Below are 19,059 nucleotides of genomic sequence, written 5' to 3'. Positions count from 1 at the left end.
TGTGGTTGGCCAGCTATAAGGCAGCTGCTCTCTTCATGCTGTAGCTCAGCCACAATGAGCTTGGCAGCCTCCAGGTGCTTTGGACTGCAACATCCAGAATTCAAGCTCACTGGCTACATTGGTTGTAGCTGTAGTCCAGATATCTGGAAAATGTCAGGTTGCCTATTCCAGTCGTCCTCAACCTTGGGCCTCCAGATGTTCTTAGACTTCAACTCCTAGAAATCCTGGCCAGCAGAGGTGGTGGTGAAGGCTTCTGGGAGTTGTAGTCCAAAAACATCTGGAGGCCCAAGGTTGGGGACTGCTGGCCTATTCCCTACATCAGCTGAAGATCACAGAGGCACTTATAGCTGAAGATAAGTAAAGTGTTATCTATTTATTTTTAATCCTGAGGGAAATTTAACAGCTTGAAACATTTCCCTCTTAAGTCTGGCAAAACTGTGCATACAGGATCATTGGGGGGGGGAATCTTGCCTGCATTTTATTGATACTCTTTTGCACTATAGGTTGTTGCATATAAATGTGTGGGAATTTACTCAGTGGAGAAAGAAATAAGGTTAAATAAGCTAATTCCTGACCAATTTCTGTAGAAAATCTGACTCAATTGGGCTAAATAATTTTGAATCACTTTTTTTGTCAAGTGAACAGTAGGGGAACCTCATTATGTGCAACCAATGCTCACACAGAGAAACATGGTAAATTATGCTGCATCACTTGTGCTTTCAAGAAGAAAACAAATATGAGATACATTGTGGGGAAATGCCACATGCACTTACAGTTTTCCAGTGTTCTAAGCTATTAAAATTATAAAACATGCACACGATATATCTGCAAACATGCACTTCATCCTCAGGGGTCCTCTAGGCATAAATTACAAATTACATTTAGGAAGATACAAAGCATTTGACTTGATAATGAACTGTAATTCACCCTAATGGATGCACTGGATGAAGGCAATCAGTCCGACAAACAGGACTTCAGAATAGCCTTTTGTAACACATCCTATTGGCACATACTTCAAACAACCATGAATCATAATTAAAGCAGAGCAGCTCATTTCTTTCTGTCTCTCCCCCAGCCCTGTTTAATTTCTATAAGGGAGTCAGAGCCAGTTAATCCCAAAGTGCTTGAATTTATCACCACATAATACTGAGCATTAGTCAAGGATCACTTTGCTAATTATGCTGACAAGAAGGTGCCCAATAAAAACAGACAAAACGGAGGAAAGTGTTGACATTTGCTATGATCTGATCCTCCCTCCCAAGTACCTCTAGAGTAGATGAGCAAGAACAATCTGTTGATGTCCAGAAGTCTAATGATTCTAGGGCCCAAGATGACACAAAACAGATGGGGTAAACACACCTCCGCATAATGCTGTCCATGATCCTATATTTAGGGCTAATAATCTGGCACAGAATTGCAACCACACCTCCTGGGATGACTTTCAAACTAAATTTTTACAAGTTTCCACTGTAGAATATAGTCACATATTCCATACAGATCAGGAATTTCAGGTCACTAAAACACTATTTAAAGTATAGTATTGACATGCAATGTTACTGGAAGGACAGATCCTAAAGCGGAGGCTCCAATACTTTGGCCATCTCATGGAAAAGACCTTGATGCTGGGAAACTGTGAAGGCAAGAGGAGAAGGGGATGACAGAGGACGAGATGGTTGGACAGTGTCATTGAAGCTACCAACATGAATTTGACCCAACTCCAAGAGGCAGTGGAAGACAGGAGGTCCTGGTGTGCTCTAGTCCATGGGGTCACGAAGAGTCAGACATGACTTAATGACTAAACAACAACAACAAAATTGACATGCAAACTAAATAATTTGAAATCTAGAGGCAGGCTACAAGAAATAACCACAATGGAAAGATTCTGAATGTCACCTATACCAGGAAAATCCAGTCATGTAAAGAAACTCAGGAATTATCCAGATTTGCAATCTTAAAACCTTCTGCAGTTGCAGTGATTTTGATTTTTTGCTTTGCTATAAATAAACGAAAGCTGCAAAGGCTAATACAGTATTTAGCCTCAAGTGCAAGCTCCCTGCTTGTTATTGCTTCTGAGTACATGCCCTAAACTGGCTCACCTGGAATGCTAGCTTTGCTTTGAATGCCTGGAAGGAAGCTCATTAGTATAGGTTAGTTGAAAACATGGTAGCTTTTAATTAATTATAAAACTTACCATATGAAGAAAAGTTTTAATAGCTTTTCTAATCCTCTCCTAACAAGCGTATTCAGAGAAAACGGTGACCCAGTTCGCAGAGCATTTGTAATTTCTTTTTGCAAAACGTACAGTAACTAAAGCATGGTCTATTTTCCCCTTTGTGGCTGAGCAGGTTGTGAATCTACATTTTAGGTGCGTCTGAAGCATGCAGGCAGGCAGGGTACAGGCACTCAATAAGAGCAAGGCTCCCTGTCCCCAAACCAAGAGGGAAAATGGTTAGTGAAGTATGTTTAAAGCAAAATAATGTGGCCAAGGGACAGTGGGGCAAATCTTATTCCCCTTTTCTTTCTACGCTTATTTTGCTATTGAAAGGTAACATCACCACTGGAGCTTTGTAAACCAAAATTTAACTTTGATAAATATCTGCATGACGAGTTTGGTCCTAAGAGCATAACCAAATGTCATTTTCATACATCAGTGCTCATCACATTGGCTTCACTGGTTTTTAAAAAATAAAATGCAATGTATGGGGACGGAAGATAGCATAACATATGGTGGTGGTCTTTTAATGTCTTCCCTCCCCACAGCCAAAATCACAGGCAGATAGGAACACGGTGTGACAGCATGGAGTGGGGGCGGGGAGAGGTTTAGCAAAATTGCCTTACATGCTAGACAGCAGTGGCGTTGCAGGGACGACAGAAGACTAACCTTATTCTATCTTAACAAGCTCCAGTCTTTTAAAGCTTTTATGAATTATTAATTGTATTGTTGAAGAAGGAGCATTTATCAGAATAATGTTACTACCAATTAGTATGAAGATAAAGGGTCTAGAGCCAAAACAAAACTAAGGGGCTAGGAGTTTAAGTACATGTAATGTTGGGCATTTTAAAAAGCATTCCTAACAGCTCACCACTCTCTGTTTAGCAAAAGCAACCATGAGGACTCCCAGTCCAAACTACAGCATAGAGAGAGTGAGTTTGAACCCTTTCTCTCATGCCATTTATCTACTGAAACCCATTGTATTAGTCTTGTTTATGATGAAAAACATTTTTGTGTTTGTGATTTCCAGGAAGAAATTGACATGTAGCAAAAGCTTCTTCTCTTGCTGTGCCCCTGTCCAGCACCAGATCAGGATCCTCCATGGCTGCCTCCATTAAAAGTAAGAGAATGGCCTGTTCTATGTTTAGGACACAGTGAGCTTCCTTAGATCAAGTCCGACTGTCGGCTTATCTGTTTACACACTCCAGGCAGGATTCCTTCCTGCAAATGCTATCTCAAAAGATATGCACTACTGGGGAGGAAGAGAAGCAATATAAAGAAGCAGCCTGAACATTTCTAGTGAGAGAAATCAATATATACAAGGGACGCTTTAGTTAACCCAGATATCTACAGGTAAAAACCAAACCAATTTTAAGAGCTTTAGTGGATAAACAAAAACAGCAAGGAAATTAAGTACTCAAATGAAGAGTGGAGGCAGCACTCCATAGAGTATTTCCATGTTACTGCCTCTTACAAAAAATTCTTTTTAAAGCAATGATGTCAAGGGTCATCCAATCTGGCTCATCTTTCTTTCCCAGGAAATGAAGAGAAATGAGTTGCAGAAAGTTGGGTGCATCGAACTATTTCCAGTTGACTTACACCATGAGTCTGATTTGAAAATGGGAAAAATGAACAACTTGCCACCATAAAGGTCAAAACAGTACTTCTAGACAAGAACCCACAGAATTAGACACTATACTACATGCAGTCCTGTATAAAAATTCTGGATGTTTGAATGTGATTTCATATTTTTCTGGGATGTTCATTTTATTCCAAGCATTTTAGAAACTGTGCCATGCAGACAAATAGAACAGACTGGTCAAGATATCCTGTGTGCTAGTATTCCACCAAAGGTTACAGTCACAAGTCTCTCAGGCAATGAAACAGAATGAAGAACTCAACTAAACATAAACAGTTTGTGTGCCAACAATGTCTGGTAGGGCCTCATTTTCTTTGCAACTACAAGCCAATGCTCAAAAGAGTTGTTTGGTTTTAAAATCAGAAAACTGTTTGCAAAGATCTGCCTGGCTGTTGGGCTTTTAAGTTAAGTGACATCTCTTTTGTTTTAAAAGGTGTTGGTGGGTGGGTTTAAAAGGTGCTTGGTTTGGTTTGAAATGTGTTTTGTTTAAAAGTTGCTTGGTTTTAAAAAAATAAAAGTCGCGTGGTTTAAAATGTGTTGTTGTAAAATGTGTGGGTTTAAAATGTGTTTTAGACTCCAAACTCTCTCTCCCCACATTGTCTTCTCTCTTTGTCTTCTCTCTTTTTGTGCTTAAAAGCACAAACCTTTATCTGAGGGGGTCTGTGTGCCCCAGTGATGACCTTCTTTCTTCCCTCTTTTCCCTCTTTTCCCTCCTTTCCTGCCCTTGTTTTAACCTAAGTCATCTTAGGTGAAAAAAAAGAAAAATTCTCCCCCTAATGGTAGAGGACAGATTAACCAATTTTGCATTAGTTCCTATGGGAACTAATGCTTTGACTTACAAATGGCACCTCTACATAAGAACAAAAAACAGTCGGAACGGATTAATCCGTTTTCAATGCATTCCTATGGGAAATGCTGATTCGACTTACAAACTTTTCAACTTAAGAACATCTTCTGGGATGGATTAAGTTTGTAAGTCAAGGCACCACTGTACATTTAAAACAGTGGTGTCCAACCTTGGCCCTCCAGATGTTCTTAGACTACAGCTCCCAGAAGCCTTCACCACCACCTCTGCTGGCCAGGATTTCTGGGAGTTGAAGTCCAAGAACATCTGGAGGGCCAAGGTTGGACACCACTGGTTTAAAACATGGGTGTTTTGGCCCTCCACATGTTCTTGGGCTATAATTCTCAACAGCTCAGTCAACAAGCAGGCATTATGGGAGTTTCTCTCTCAAAAAATCTAGAGGGCCACAGATACTCACCTGTGGTTTAAATCTTGTCAAAGGCAAACAGAAACTCAAGCAAATCAGCAGAAAGTAATCCAAGCCATCCAGTCTGATTGAAAGCAGAGATTGCATATATCTCTGTCCACACGTCAGATAGTGTAAGAAAAGCACTATAAAATCATCCTGAACTACCTGATGTGCTTATGCATGATGATGTAAGAGAATTAACTGATGAATTCAGAAACTGAGTTGCTCCTTGTTAGCTGTTTAAGTTCAACAGGTATTCAGCTCAAGGAGTCCCACAGGGTTTACCCAAAGTTCAAGTGGTTCCTGGTAGGTAACTCAGGTCACCTTTCACCAGGAAGCATAGCCGGTGTCCTTTGGCCTCTCCCTGTGCAGCCTCCACAGTTGGAGGGATATCAATCACTCCTATGAGATAGAGGATTAGCTGGGCTATGGGAGAGGGATGCTGCTCTCTGGCACTGAGATATCATCTTTTTCTCATTGGAAACCATGGGGGAATAATAGAAAGTCTTGCCTTCTCCACCCCACCCCCACCCCCATGATCACTATAACTCAGCAAGCAGGAAATGTTTAAAGCTCTCAATTTCTGCACATTGTCTTGTCAGCCATCCAACACCTTGAGGCAAAAAAGATGGTGCTCCCTGCCTTTCAGTCAATTACTACCCAGACTTATTACCCTATGTATGTTTTCAAATCAAGGCACTCACTGAAAAACAGAAGCAGATCTGGTATGACTCTGTGTCCCTCTGTTTGGAGATCACCATAGCCAGCACCCTGAATGGACTGTATGAGCTCACTCAGGGCCCCCTGAAAGGCCTGCAGGACCCAAAGAACCTCAAGGAGGCACTGGGAATGATTAGTCCACCCAGAGGGAACAAATCCTGGAATCAGAGGAGGGCTGGGACAGAATGATCAGCAGAAGAAAAGCACTGGGACAAGGCGGAGGAGGCTCCCATGTCTGCCTGTCTTGCAGAGAAGCTCATCTAGTATGTCCTGAAGCAGGATCCCTGGACCACAGTCCAGGGAGAGCAGGGGGAGTCCACACACAGCCCTGCAGAACAGACAACCCTGGCCAAAGTGCCTTGACTTCTGACAGGCAAGTCTTCCTCTGCCTGCCCTGACTCTTGACACCCACACAGAAAAGGCACTGGAGGCAACAACTCCAGTGCTGGCAGGAATGTCTGCAATGGCTGTAGTCAAGAACAAGCCAGTACCCAGAGGGCCCAGAGGGTGGTGTAAGGGGATAAGGGGCATGGACTAGAACAAGGACTTTTGGTGGCTCCATGTTTCCTATTCCAATCATGCCTAAAGAAGTCAGCTGAAGGCCAGGAACAGACAAAGCTTGCAGGGAAGCCAGTACATTAGCATTGCTTTAGCAGTATTCAGAAAATCCAGTGCAATTATATAAGGCAAGAAGCTTCTGAAAGTTCAAGATGGAAAGCCTCTGCTATCTTAGTGCTTTGACAAAATACTTTATGGAGAGAGCAGTATAATGTTAAGCACTCTGGATAGCTCTATCTTACATATCAGGGACAGAAGCCTACTTTGTATGCCAGTACACATCCATGTTTGTGCCATGCAGCCATTATGATGAGAAGAAAACAACCAAGCTTCTTTTACACACTCTCTCTCTCTCTCTCTCTCTCTCTCTCACACACACACACACACACACACACACACACACAGAGAGAGAGAGAGAGCGAGAGAGCGAGAGAGAGACAGCGAGAGAGAGAGAGAGAGAGAGAGAGCGCAATAAAACCCTTAAATGCATACAATGTCACTATTTATTACCCACCTTTGTTCTACTGTGACTTCATCCTGCCTCCTCAAATATGGCATGTTGCCTGATGTTCCTTGTTTTCTGCCAATGTGAGTTTATTACTTGCTTTCTGGGGGCATGGCTTTTATATCTTAATTAGCACTTACCTTAGTCAGTTACAACAACCTCTCTAATCTAACTCCAGAACATTATTTTTGCTTGCTTTTGATATTGATTTATGGATGGCTGCACTGCTGCACTTTAGCTTAGAACAGAAATCCTTTAAACTTCCTCCACTTTTCATTCAGTGCTAAGATATACTTTTTACCAATTTTCATTCTACATCTATTTATGCTTTTTTGACAGCTCTGTTATTTTTTTCCTGAACGGCAATCATGAATCACACACCAATTTGATTTTGTCCTTTTGTGCATGCTCTCTAAATCATGCCACAGTCTTTATGGCAAAGATACATTGAAGCCTGCCCAAAGACAGAGTAGCTTTCAGGATTTAAGAAACAAAAGCATGTTTCTCTAGAGAAAGCTCGCTCACAAAGCAACCAATTCTCATTCAAGGCTTTTAAAGTACAGCATCAATCTTTCCACATCAAAGCCAGCAAACATCTTACATCTATTTATGTTTCACTCTGAAGATTGTATTACTAAAACTTACTCTCCACTGTTGACTGAAAATTGTCAACATGTGTAACACCTTATATATCAGTACACTCCACAAATCAATATGCAGTGCCACTTCCCATCTTCAAATTCTTCTTGTGGTTTTGAAACCAATGCTTCATACTTAGGGTATAACTTGTCCCCCACATACCAAAGAGCCTGAAAAGACTCCAGCCAGATGATGGGGATTTATGAATATAAAACTACAATGTGAATGCTGATAATCACACCAAGGTTTTATCTCTCCAGCTCAGAGAGGAATTAAAATACCTTGGGATGCACTTGGCAATGCCATTCACTCATGTAGCCCAGTTACTTGTATTTGTATTCCATCTTTGACATTTTCAGATAAAAATATGACTTATGATAGCATTCCCATTGAAAGCCATTGGGGTGTAAAGTATAGAAGGAATTAACTTCATTTTGAAAAGGTGTCAACTGGCCAATTCTGTATTCTTCCCCTTGCCCTCAAAGTATATTTAATTTTTGCACTGGTCCAGTGCTGAGCTAAAAAAGTGTACAAAGAAACAACTGTTTGCATGGATGTCTATGCATGTCAAACTCAGCAGGAAGTTACAAAAAGTTCGCTTTTGGCTGACAGCTCTCAGAATCTCACACTGAGCATGATTCTGGGGTTTGTAATTTAAAAAAAAAACTTTCTTTTCCAAGCTCTGAATATATCCAAGCATTCTCCCTACTCCTCTCCCCGACCTTAATCATATTACGTCATTTCCATTCCAACCATTTGATACAAGCTGTTGTGTTCCCTTGAGCCAGCTGATAATTCATAAGCTATACAGGTTACACAGCTGCAAAAACGGAAACCTTTCTCTTATCTGCATGCTCTTCTATGACTAGGGGTTCATGCTTTCTCCTCTATGCTCTTATCTTTCATTGGTTGAGCCAATCAATCAACAATTACAGTTTTCAACTCCATGAGCCGGGGATAGTGTGATTTTTTTTTAAAATCAAAAAACTGTCCAGCCAGATGTATGCTTACACTGTGCCAAAATGGTTGCTCTAGTTTTGGCTTACCTACAATGTCATCTTCATCACAGAAGTGCAGAGCTGGAAGGAACCCTGTGGATCTTCATGTCCAGCTCCTGTCAAGGAGGCACAGTAGGGAACTGAACTCCCAGCCTCTGGCTCTGCAACCAGATGCCTAAACCACTGAGCTATACCACTCATACACTGAGCAACCACACAGTTATATCTACTAAGAGAAAAAAATGTGAAACAAATATTCTGAAAAGTCCTGAAAAAGATATAGCTGTGGCCCTCCTCTTCTTGACTGGGGATGAGTCTTAGACATACTTCATTATCTTTCTACGGGCAATCTCTTTGGACCTCTAACCTGAAGTATTATCCCTCCCTTGTCCAGTGGCTGAGCAGGGAGAGCGGAAAAAAAAGAGGATAAGGACACAAAAACACACACTTCATTTTGGCCTTTTGCATCACAGGTGTCAGCTACTCTCACTTTAAGAATGGAATGGCAGATTAACTTCAAGGGGAGGTGGTCCAGAAAAGAAATCCCCCAACAGTGTATTAAACCATGATGTGCACTGGTAATAAGCTCCAGGATGGAGCCTGAGATGTGGGGTTGAGGAAAGCAGAGAATTTGTACTAGGCATAGTATTAGTTTGCTAAGAAAAAAAAAACTAACAAGAAAATCCATCAGGGTCACTGATCAACATTTTAAATGCATTACTGGCCATCCATCTTCCTTCTGCACCTCCAGCGTTTCTAATGCTCTCCTCTCTGAAGGAGCTGTAGGAGCACGACTTATGACAAGCACTGCAGTAATGCTTCCAGCAGATTTGTCAAATTGTCCTGTCAATTCTTGATGTGTTGTTACTGTAATTCTACATTCACTAGAGCTGGGGACTGAAGAGATCTCACTAGATTCCACCTGTACCATGTAACTGTGGCAGAAATATTCTTCCACAGAGTGCTGCTACTTTCCCTCAAGAAAGAAATATCAATCAGTGCCAATTATGAGAGTTTTCGCTGCAAACAACTAAAACAGAGTAAATGGCAAGAATGATTTGACAATGATGGATCTCTATCATGTGCTACATTTCATGCATAGATACAGTAGCATCCTGCATCTAGGATACATGCATGCGTACCATGTGCTGCCACCCTAATTTCATTAACCATAAAAAGCTTGGCCAACAGGGTGCCAGTAGTAACAGCAGCAGTGGCAGCACCACCAATGAGACATGGAACCTAAGGTGGTTCGCCTCGTGGCCTGGACGTCAGTGAATCAATGGATCAACTGAATCAGTGGAACGTTCATATGTGTTGACTTACTGAATCTCTGCTGACTGAATGCACCTACTCTAGTTGCAACTTACTGCTGGATGCCACCCCAAAATGTGCGCTGCCCTGTTTGTTCAGGTAGAACATGGCAAATGTATTGTCTCTGGCTACCTGCATTACTTGGATGATTAGGAGACATCTGAATGCTTTGAAGACTTTCTCAATGATGAGAAGCTCAAGAAAATTGATGTGGTGATGATGCTCTTGAGGGAACCATTGGGCCTGGATTGTGAGGTTGAGGCAGCGGGCAACCCAGCCTGTAGAAGAGATATCTAATCCCCACCATGAAAGTGGGTTGGGGTTGTTAAAATGGTGCACCAGTAGACAGCTGGTGGTAGCCATCCATCAACAGAAGAGGACCTTTTAAAAAATATATATTGAAAAAAAAATCCTGGGCAGGGAGAGACGATTGAAGCGTTGGAGAAATCAGTGCTGGAGGGGTTGCATGTGGAGCCTGACATGGGGAAGCTTGGCGCATAGAGCTTCAGCTTGGGGAGATGGTTGTTCTGAGGATTGAGAGGTCTTGTGTTTGAGGTATCGGAGCCAAGTCTATGCATGAGGCTCACTGAGATAGGAGTGTGTTTGTCCAGGTTCTTAGGTTTCTTCTTGGACTGGGCCTGTCTGCATTTGGCCAAGTCCTTCAATACCACTTGCTGAGCCAGAATGATATAGTCTTGCATCTGGGCAGGACCCCTCTGTCCAAGCCCTTCCATGTTGAGGGGATCACACTGGCAAAGGTTGCAGCTAACTTCAATAAGTCTTTTGATGGGGTCTTGCAAATCAGGCCCAAAGGTGCTGTTGGTTGCTGGAAGGCCAAGTGAGCACCAATGCTCCCAGAGAAAGGGTTTTAATTTAGAAATTCTATTGAGGTGGCCTGTTTTGGTGAATTCTTGGCAAACAGGGTGCTGAGTGGCCTTATGGCCCTCTTCCAAGCAGCAGAGAAACATTGTGGACATCAGGTACATTTCTTAAGAAGGCTTGTTGGAGCCATAAAAGGATGTGGGGGGCATAAAGAATAAACAGTATCCTTTTTTTGTCTGTCTTTTTTTTTTATAGAGGAAGAACAGAGGAGAAAAGAGGAGGTAGGTAGGCAATCCTGCTTTTGTCCAAGAAGCTCCTAGTTGCTACTTTCATGGTGGAAAGAAAAGAACTGAGGAAGTAATCATGAAGTGTGCGGAGCCGGCAGAGCCGGAGAGAAGAGCTTTTGAACCTAGAAGCTTCTGAACAGGGCCTCAGGCACTCTGACCCACATGTGTGAGTCATGGAAGCCATGATGAAGAACATGGATTTCTTGACTCATTTTAATAACAGAAATTGCTAGGTAGCATTTTTGTTGGACTCTGCTTAAATAAACAACTAATATAATTATGCAGACACATCAATATCTTTGTCACAGAATGGCTTTAGTCATAATGTAATTGTTTAGAGAAGAAAATATCCTTCTTGCTTTTTCTGACTTTAGGGTCTTCAGTTTGTCATCCAAAAAACAACTGTTTGCCGAGTGCTTGGAAATGTTACGTTTCTGGACTAAAAATCTGCTGAATCTCGCAGCTAATATGGCCATGCTAGCTGCAGAATTGCTGCCATTATAACTGGAAGCATATTTATTCTAAATAAGGGAGAATATAACTTAAAGAGTATGCCTATTACCATTCTAACAACTAAGGATTTTTAAATGCTAAGCCAAAACTTATGGCATAGATCCCAGCAACCAAGACTTATGTTTAAATTTATTCATGATAATGATTTATTCAGCTTGTTTGGTGTTAAATCTTGAAGTAAAATAGGACATTTCTGGAACAGATACCTTTGTGCAAGAAAAAAATGAATTGGTTTGCAAGGTGCAATAGAACATCCTTTTTTTAAAATGTGCACGTCCTTTATAATAGACTAGACTGTTGTTAAGAAGGCCAAAAGCATTGCACAGTAAAAGAGCTCCTGCAATCCACAGTGCATGCATGCATCTGAGGTATTTCACACAGTTGTCTTTTTGAAAGGTACTTCCCTACAACCTCTGATCGACAACAACGGAAAAGCTTAAAGTGGGATGGCAGGAGACCCAATTTTAGATTGGGCATGGAAGACAGACGGACGGACGGACGGACGGACGGACGGACGGACGGACGGACGGACGGACGGACGGACGGACGGACGGAAGGAAGGAAGGAAGGAAGGAAGGAAGGAAGGAAGGAAGGAAGGAAGGAAGGAAGGAAGGAAGGAAGGAAGGAAAGAAAGAAAGAAAGAAAGAAAGAAAGAAAGAAAGAAAGAAAGAAAGAAAGAAAGAAAGAAAGAAAGAAAGAAAGAAAAAGAATCTCTGCGGGTGGGTGGTATGAACAGAAGAAAATATCATTTGCACTGGCAGCACTTCCTCTTTATATAAGCTGTGCTTGGACTGAGATGGGGTGAATGGTGGGGTTTAAAGAATAGTCTGGTGGTTCAGTAATGAAAACAAATCTTTCACAGAGATATAGGTGTGGACTGAGGGTCTTGGAAGATCAGATGGTTCCATAAAGCTTGTACAGTCTCACAGCAAACTCCAATCAGCACTTCAGAGGCTCTCAAAAGGTTATTTGTTCTGATGGATATGTTTTAAAAGCATAGTATGCTACTGTTAAACTTAAAAAAAACTATTTCCATGCGTTATTCCGTTCCTATGTGTCCTCTTATTTCTTTAGAAAAATGACTAAGTAGAAATTAGTATGGTTGAGTAAAAAAAATTGGAAGCAGGCAATACACGGAGTTACTTTATACTAATTTGTTATTCACCCCTCTACATTTATAATAATTCTAAATTCTTGCAATGAGAGTATATTGCCACAGACCTGAGAATTACTTATACCACATGCACATCTTGCATTCAATAATCAAAGAGAAGTCCTTGCTGCAAAAGTCAATCTAGTTTTAATCCAACACATTACCAGAGGGAAAATTAACCCCCCATGGCCAAAACCCTGTTATGCAGTTCTGCCTGCATAACAAGAATGATGCTATTGTCAGTGATAAACTGCTGCCAATTAAATACTCCTTTTTTTATTTCAGGATGTGAATGGTTTGTATACAATCAGGCAAAGTTGTGTGCACCCCAGAATAAAAAACAGAAGTCTTCATCACTGGAAGCTGTCCAACAGGATTAGGTACTTGTTATTCAGGTACTCGTGTGAGAAGCAGCAAGCATAACCTCGCCTTCATTTAATGATACTATTAATGTGTTTAGGAGGGCACACTGTATAAGTTATGATAAGCATAGTATGTCACCAAACTGGGAAAAAACTGTCTGGATAATGAGGTTATTAATCATCATTGGAAAGGTGTGACTGTTCCCAAACCTAATTAGGAAACATTCAATTGCCTTTCCGCAAGTGCAAACAACTTCCCTCCTCTCAGAATACTGAAAATCTAGCTATCTCTTATCTTCAAAAGCTTCAGCTTTCCTGTCACACCCACATGAGTTGACAACATGGAAAACTCACACAGAATTGGGACAGCGTAAAAAATATGTTTACATCATCACGAAGTATGCAAATAGTGTTTTTTCAAAATTATTTTTTACATCCTTTATAATTCTACTAGTATCCCTTCATGGTCTGAACATTTCACAGCAGCTCAGCTTGGTGAACATTTACATCTCTTGCAGTATGGAAAAGACAACTGTGGTGAAAGCTGATGGGTTGTTAATCACATCCCTTAATCATGAGAACTACTAAGAACACTGTATGCATTTGATGTGCCCATATGTGCCATTGCATGCTACTGAGGATGGAAAATTCAGATAAACTACACATACTCCATGACAGGTATTGCAATAATAGGGCACATCCTCTCGGATAGAGGGAAAGTACTCAAACACAGCATGCTCAAACAAACTCAGAGACCACAAGGTTGCAATCACGTGGACTTCCCCAAGTTGTCAGGAGATGCTAGGAATCAGGCTAATTTTTAAAAAATTGCTTTGGCTTTAAGGCATGACAATGGGGACGTGGTAGTACTGTGGGTTAAACCGCAGAAGCCTCTGTGCTGCAAAGTCGGAAGACCAGCAGTTGTTAAGATCGAATCTATGTGATGGAGTGAGCTCCCGTCATTTGTGCCAGCTCCCGTCAACTTAGCAGTTCAAAAGCATGTAAATGCAAGTAGATAAATAGGCACCACCTTGGTGGGAAGGTAACGGTGTTCCGTGTCAAGTCGCGCTGGCCCCATGACCACAGAAACTGTCTTTAGACAAAATTTTATTCTATCTTTTAATTTATGTAAATTATTATTTGTGATGTGGTTTGTTATATGTTTATTTTTTAACTGCATGTTGTAAGCCGCCTAGAGTGGTCACAATTGACTAGATAGGCGGGGTATAAATGAAATAAATAAATAAATAAATAAATAAATAAATAAATAAAATAAATGCTGGCTCTACGGCCTAGAAACGGGGATGAGCACTGCTCCCTAGAGTCGGACACGACTGGACTAAATGTCAAGGGGAACCTTTACCTTTACCTTAAGGCGTGACAAACTAGAATCCTGAAGGCCACCAAAGGGGGAAAATGCCTGTGCAATTACTGTTGTGTGTCCTTTCCTGCATCAGAATTCTGGTCCTTTTGTTTGAAACAAGGAGAACCATTTTTCCAACTCAAAATCAATTCATTTTCTAAATACTGCAGAGAATAAATTTATGGAATGAAATCTCCCTCCATATAGAAAAGAAGCACAATCAGGACAGACTGTCTTTAAACTCTCTACAATGGACTGTTGTCCACAGGTCAGGCCAGTGCATATTCGTTTATACCCTTACTAGTTGGGTGTAATGGGGAAACAGGATAATTTGTGTCTGCAGTCCACTGTTGGAGCTTGACTGATGCTCTGTTCACTTGTAACAATAAATCTAAACTTAAACCTAAATGTTACAACAATTTCATGAAGTCTTCTTTATACCCTTTATATCCAAAACTTGAATGGGCAATTGCAGCCCTCTTTTTAACCTTTTATTAGGCTCTAGCTTACATAGTCAAAGATGAGATATGGTGGGAGCTGCAATCCATAAAATATCCTGAGGGCAAAAGGTGCCTGCTCCTGTTCCTAGCACGATCAAAAATCTAATTTACAGATCTAAGAACATGAACATAGAAGCGTCATCTTCTTGTAAATGAAAGAGAATTAAAGTGAGATATTCAGTACCTTTATCGAGAGATGCTCCAGCCATGTGATAGAAACTTAAAGCAGTGTCCACATCATTTATATTTTTCAGAAAAGTGAAGAAGTTTTCTACCTCCTCAAATGTTAGTCCCTGCAATGAGAATGAAAATATCACCATCAGTTTAGAATTTGATCAAAGAACATTAATGGGAAAACTAAATCAAGCAAATTTTAAGTGCAATTTCACCTAACATTGGTAAGCCATAGAAAAATGGACTGTACTTGTTAACCTTGTTGCTGCAGCAAAAACTTAAAAGATTGGCAGACATTATTCTCATGGGTTCTTGATGTTGTTTTTCTGGTGGTGGATATTAACAATAATCATTAACTTCAGCCTTTTCCCAACATCTGCTAATTTTTTTCTATCCCACAAGGAACACATGAGATGGTGTGCTTAACGATGCTGCTTCCAAAAGGATGAAGGCAGCAGACTGGTGACTGCCTTATACTGCTCATTAATATGTGGTATGTTTGTGTGGACAACATCTGAGACTCAGAAGAGATTCCTAGTGTGTTGTGAGTTTTTTTTTCTTTTGTTTTTCTTAGTGCTGTCAGGTTACTTCCAATTTATGAGAACTCTAACATGGTTTCTGAGGTACATGAGATGTTTGAGGAGTGGTTTACCACAGCTACACTCAGCCTCAGTGAATTTCCATGGCAGAACACAGATACGAACCCAGGCCTTCCATTTGTTTCTTTAATTAATAACACCATACCACACAATATAGTTAGTGCAAGTACTGCCTGTGAATGCACATGTGTAAATTCACTTTTAAGGGAAGGAAGAAAACCAAAAAGTGATTGAAATTAAGTCACACCCATACATTCTCCTGATCTCAAATTCACCCTGGTGGCTAAAATATTTGCTTCTAAAATCAGAGACTCTGAAACTGAAAATTACAAGATGCAAGCTGTATAGTCTTGTTGTAACCTAGCTTCTAAATTTTAATACGGATCAGTTTGTTATCAAGCAATATTTCCGTCATGCTGTATGGATATCTTTCATTTGAAGCACTTTTAATATGGTACCATTGACAATTAAGAAATGAATACTTCTCTCCAAACATTACAATCCTCAACCTACTCAGTAAGCATAAAACTCCACTAAGAGCAGAGTCACACTATTGAAATAAATTGGGTGATGGATCAGGATTTTTGAATTTGGTTTAAAGTCATGTGGCAGTCACATGGTTTTTGGGTTAGTACATGTATCCTCTTGGGAAAACTTTTAATCCATTTTTAAATTGTGTTGTATGGGGCTACGTGGGTTTTATATAACTGCAGAGCTGGAAGGGACCCTATAGATCATCAAGTCCAGCCTTGGTCAAGGAGGCACTGTGTAGAATCAAACTCTCAACCTCTGCCTCTGCAGACAGATTCCTAAACCACTAAGCTATCCAGCAGTCTCACTGCATTTGACGTAAGGTAAAGGTTCCCCTTGACAATTTTTGTCCAGTCGTGTTCGACTCCAGGGGGCAGTGCTCATCCCCGTTTCCAAGCCATAGAGCCAGTGTTTGTCCGAAGACAATCTTCCGTGGTCACATGGCCAGTGCGACTTAGACACGGGACGCTGTTACCTTCCCACCAAAGTGGTCCCTATTTATCTACTCGCATTTGCATGCTTTCGAACCACTAGGTTGGCGGGAGCTGGGACAAGTGACGGGCACTCACTCCGTCGCGTGGATTCGATCTTACAGCTGAAGATCTATAGACTTCAGGGTTTAACCCGCAGCGCCACCACTGCATTTGAGGCTTTGTACTAAATCTGTTGACCCTCATGCTGAATTCCTCTCACACCCACCAGCCATTGCTGCTGTGGTGTTACTGTATTTTAAATAATTTGTACATTTTAAAGTTTCTTGCAATCTGGCATAATGCTAGCACAGGATGACTGATAGGAAAAAAAATTAGAAAACTGGTTTCCCTGCAGCCCAACACATGCACACAGACACAGACACTCACATTCTCTCTCTATCCCTCCCTCCCTTTCTCTCCCTCCATAGAGAGAGGGGGGTGGAGAAAGAGAGGGAGCAAGAGAGCTCTGGGGCTGAAACTAACCAGAGACACTGAGGAGGCTTGGGAAGAAGGAAGGTACATAGACTGGGGGTGGAGAAGGAGACAGTATAGGGAAGGGCTACCTGTGGCTGAAATTGACCAGACATTTAAACTACAGTAGATCAGCATTTCTAGGCTTGTGAAGGAAGCAGACACGCATGCACATACACAGGAGGTGGAGAATTAAGAGGGATCAGAGAAAGCACACCAGTGAGTGGCAAACCCCACAGACACCAAAAGAGGTGTTCACATATGCCAACATGAATGAAAATACTGTAAATCAATTTCGAAAGCAATTTAAAATAAACAACCTTCTGGCAGCCAAGTAGAAGGCCTCGCTTATCAACAAAAAAACCACGCTTCCCAGGCCAAAAAAAAAATTGCTTCCATGTACATCATGTAGTCATCTTTTTAAAAACTGATTTCAAACATGCTACATGCAATGCAAATACAGTTCTTCTTCCAATTCTATCAGCTCTCTCAAAATATTAGATCTATAGTTCTAAACAGAAACAGTAACTTCTCTCTTATGGAGATAAACAGCATTTCAAAAGAAAGGGACTCAATTTTGCTTTTCTAATTAGTACTAACATCGGCCAGTACACAGCCAGTAGTGTTTTCTATACAATAAACTGTCTTTAAAGTCAGATGCAAAGAAATAAAAATGTTTAAACCCCGATACAAACCTTACTATGCTAATAATTCTTACTGAAATAAAAAAAATTATACTGCAAACTGGTTAGGTTTGGCCATTTTAAAATGATTAATTTTTCAAAGTTGAAAACCTGTTAATTATGTCTTGCTTCAAAGTCAATGTCACAAGCAACTAAAAAAGAAACCTAGAAATTAATTCCAATCCATGATGGAACATTCAGAATGACATTCTCATTACATTCAAGCCATGTATTGCATTATCACCAGATCTATTTCCTTTACAAGTTCAAAAGAAATGACTGGATATATGCAAACTAAAAGCCACAAGGGATTAGCAATATTCACAATTAAACAAAAAGATTCAATCTCTTGTCCACTGGTACTTTAAAAAAGAAAAGAAAAGAAAAGCAAAAAATATTGTTCAGTAGAAAAATACAATAACTACATCAGAGTAATAATAAATCTTGTTCAAGTGATATCAGCTTTGTCTCAAAGTTCAAGCACTGAATGAGAAGTACAGGCTTTCCCTTGCCCCCAAAGTTGGTCTGTTCTCTATGAATCAGGGAATGTTCCATACAACCAATAGCAGTGTCATACTATACAATGCAAAGGCCCTCAGAGCAACACTAAAAGTAAAACAGGATCACTTGTATGTGGTCAGTCTATGTGCACAGGGGAGACTTGTGGAACATTAGTTCATGCACCTGTCTGCATGATATGATTTTTATATCCAACATATCTGACTTTTCAAACATGCCAGTGCAAACACCCTGTCTCTCTTCTATGCTTACACAGGTACTACATTGGCTGGTTCAGAAGCCAACAACAGGACTTCCACTAGCTATGATACCAGAAAACAAGACAGGTAAAGACACATGGCATGATTATTGAATGAGTGCAATCTACAGTGGTGACTCGCATTGCAACGTTAATTTGTTCCAGCGAAATTGCTGCTGAACGAAAACGTCGCAATGTAAAAATAAAAAGCCCATAGAAATGCATTGAAACCCCTTCAATACGTTCCTATGGGCTTAAAACTCACCATTCAGAGAAGATCCTCCATAGCGCCGCCATTTTCGCTGCCTCTAAAGCGAGGAATCCGTCCCAGAAAACAGTGGGCGGTCATTTTGTTTACCCGGTGGCCATTTTGAAACCGCCGATCAGCTGTGCGAAAATGGGCGCTTTGCGATGATCACAGGGAACCGATCATCACAAAGCGAAAATACCCCATAGGGAACATCGCAAAGTGATCGCTTTTGCAATCGCAAAAACAGCGTCGCTAAGCGATTTCGTCGCAAAGCGGAGCAATC

General features: G+C 40.9%; 1 protein-coding gene across 2 annotated transcripts in view; it reads right to left on the bottom strand.

The window, feature by feature from the left end:
• Positions 1 to 19,059, bottom strand: part of MICU1 (mitochondrial calcium uptake 1) — a 184,626-nt gene that overhangs the window by 18,694 nt on the left and 146,873 nt on the right. For both annotated transcript variants that reach the window (XM_020783150.3, XM_078391364.1), the window contains one exon: positions 15,023 to 15,131. In XM_020783150.3, coding sequence (XP_020638809.3) covers positions 15,023 to 15,131 — 109 coding nt within the window. The remainder of the gene's footprint in view (positions 1 to 15,022; positions 15,132 to 19,059) is intronic.

Source organism: Pogona vitticeps, chromosome 3, assembly GCF_051106095.1.
Source record: "Pogona vitticeps strain Pit_001003342236 chromosome 3, PviZW2.1, whole genome shotgun sequence".
Taxonomy (NCBI): Eukaryota; Metazoa; Chordata; class Lepidosauria; order Squamata; family Agamidae; genus Pogona; species Pogona vitticeps.
This window is presented reverse-complemented; position numbering and strand designations above follow the sequence as displayed.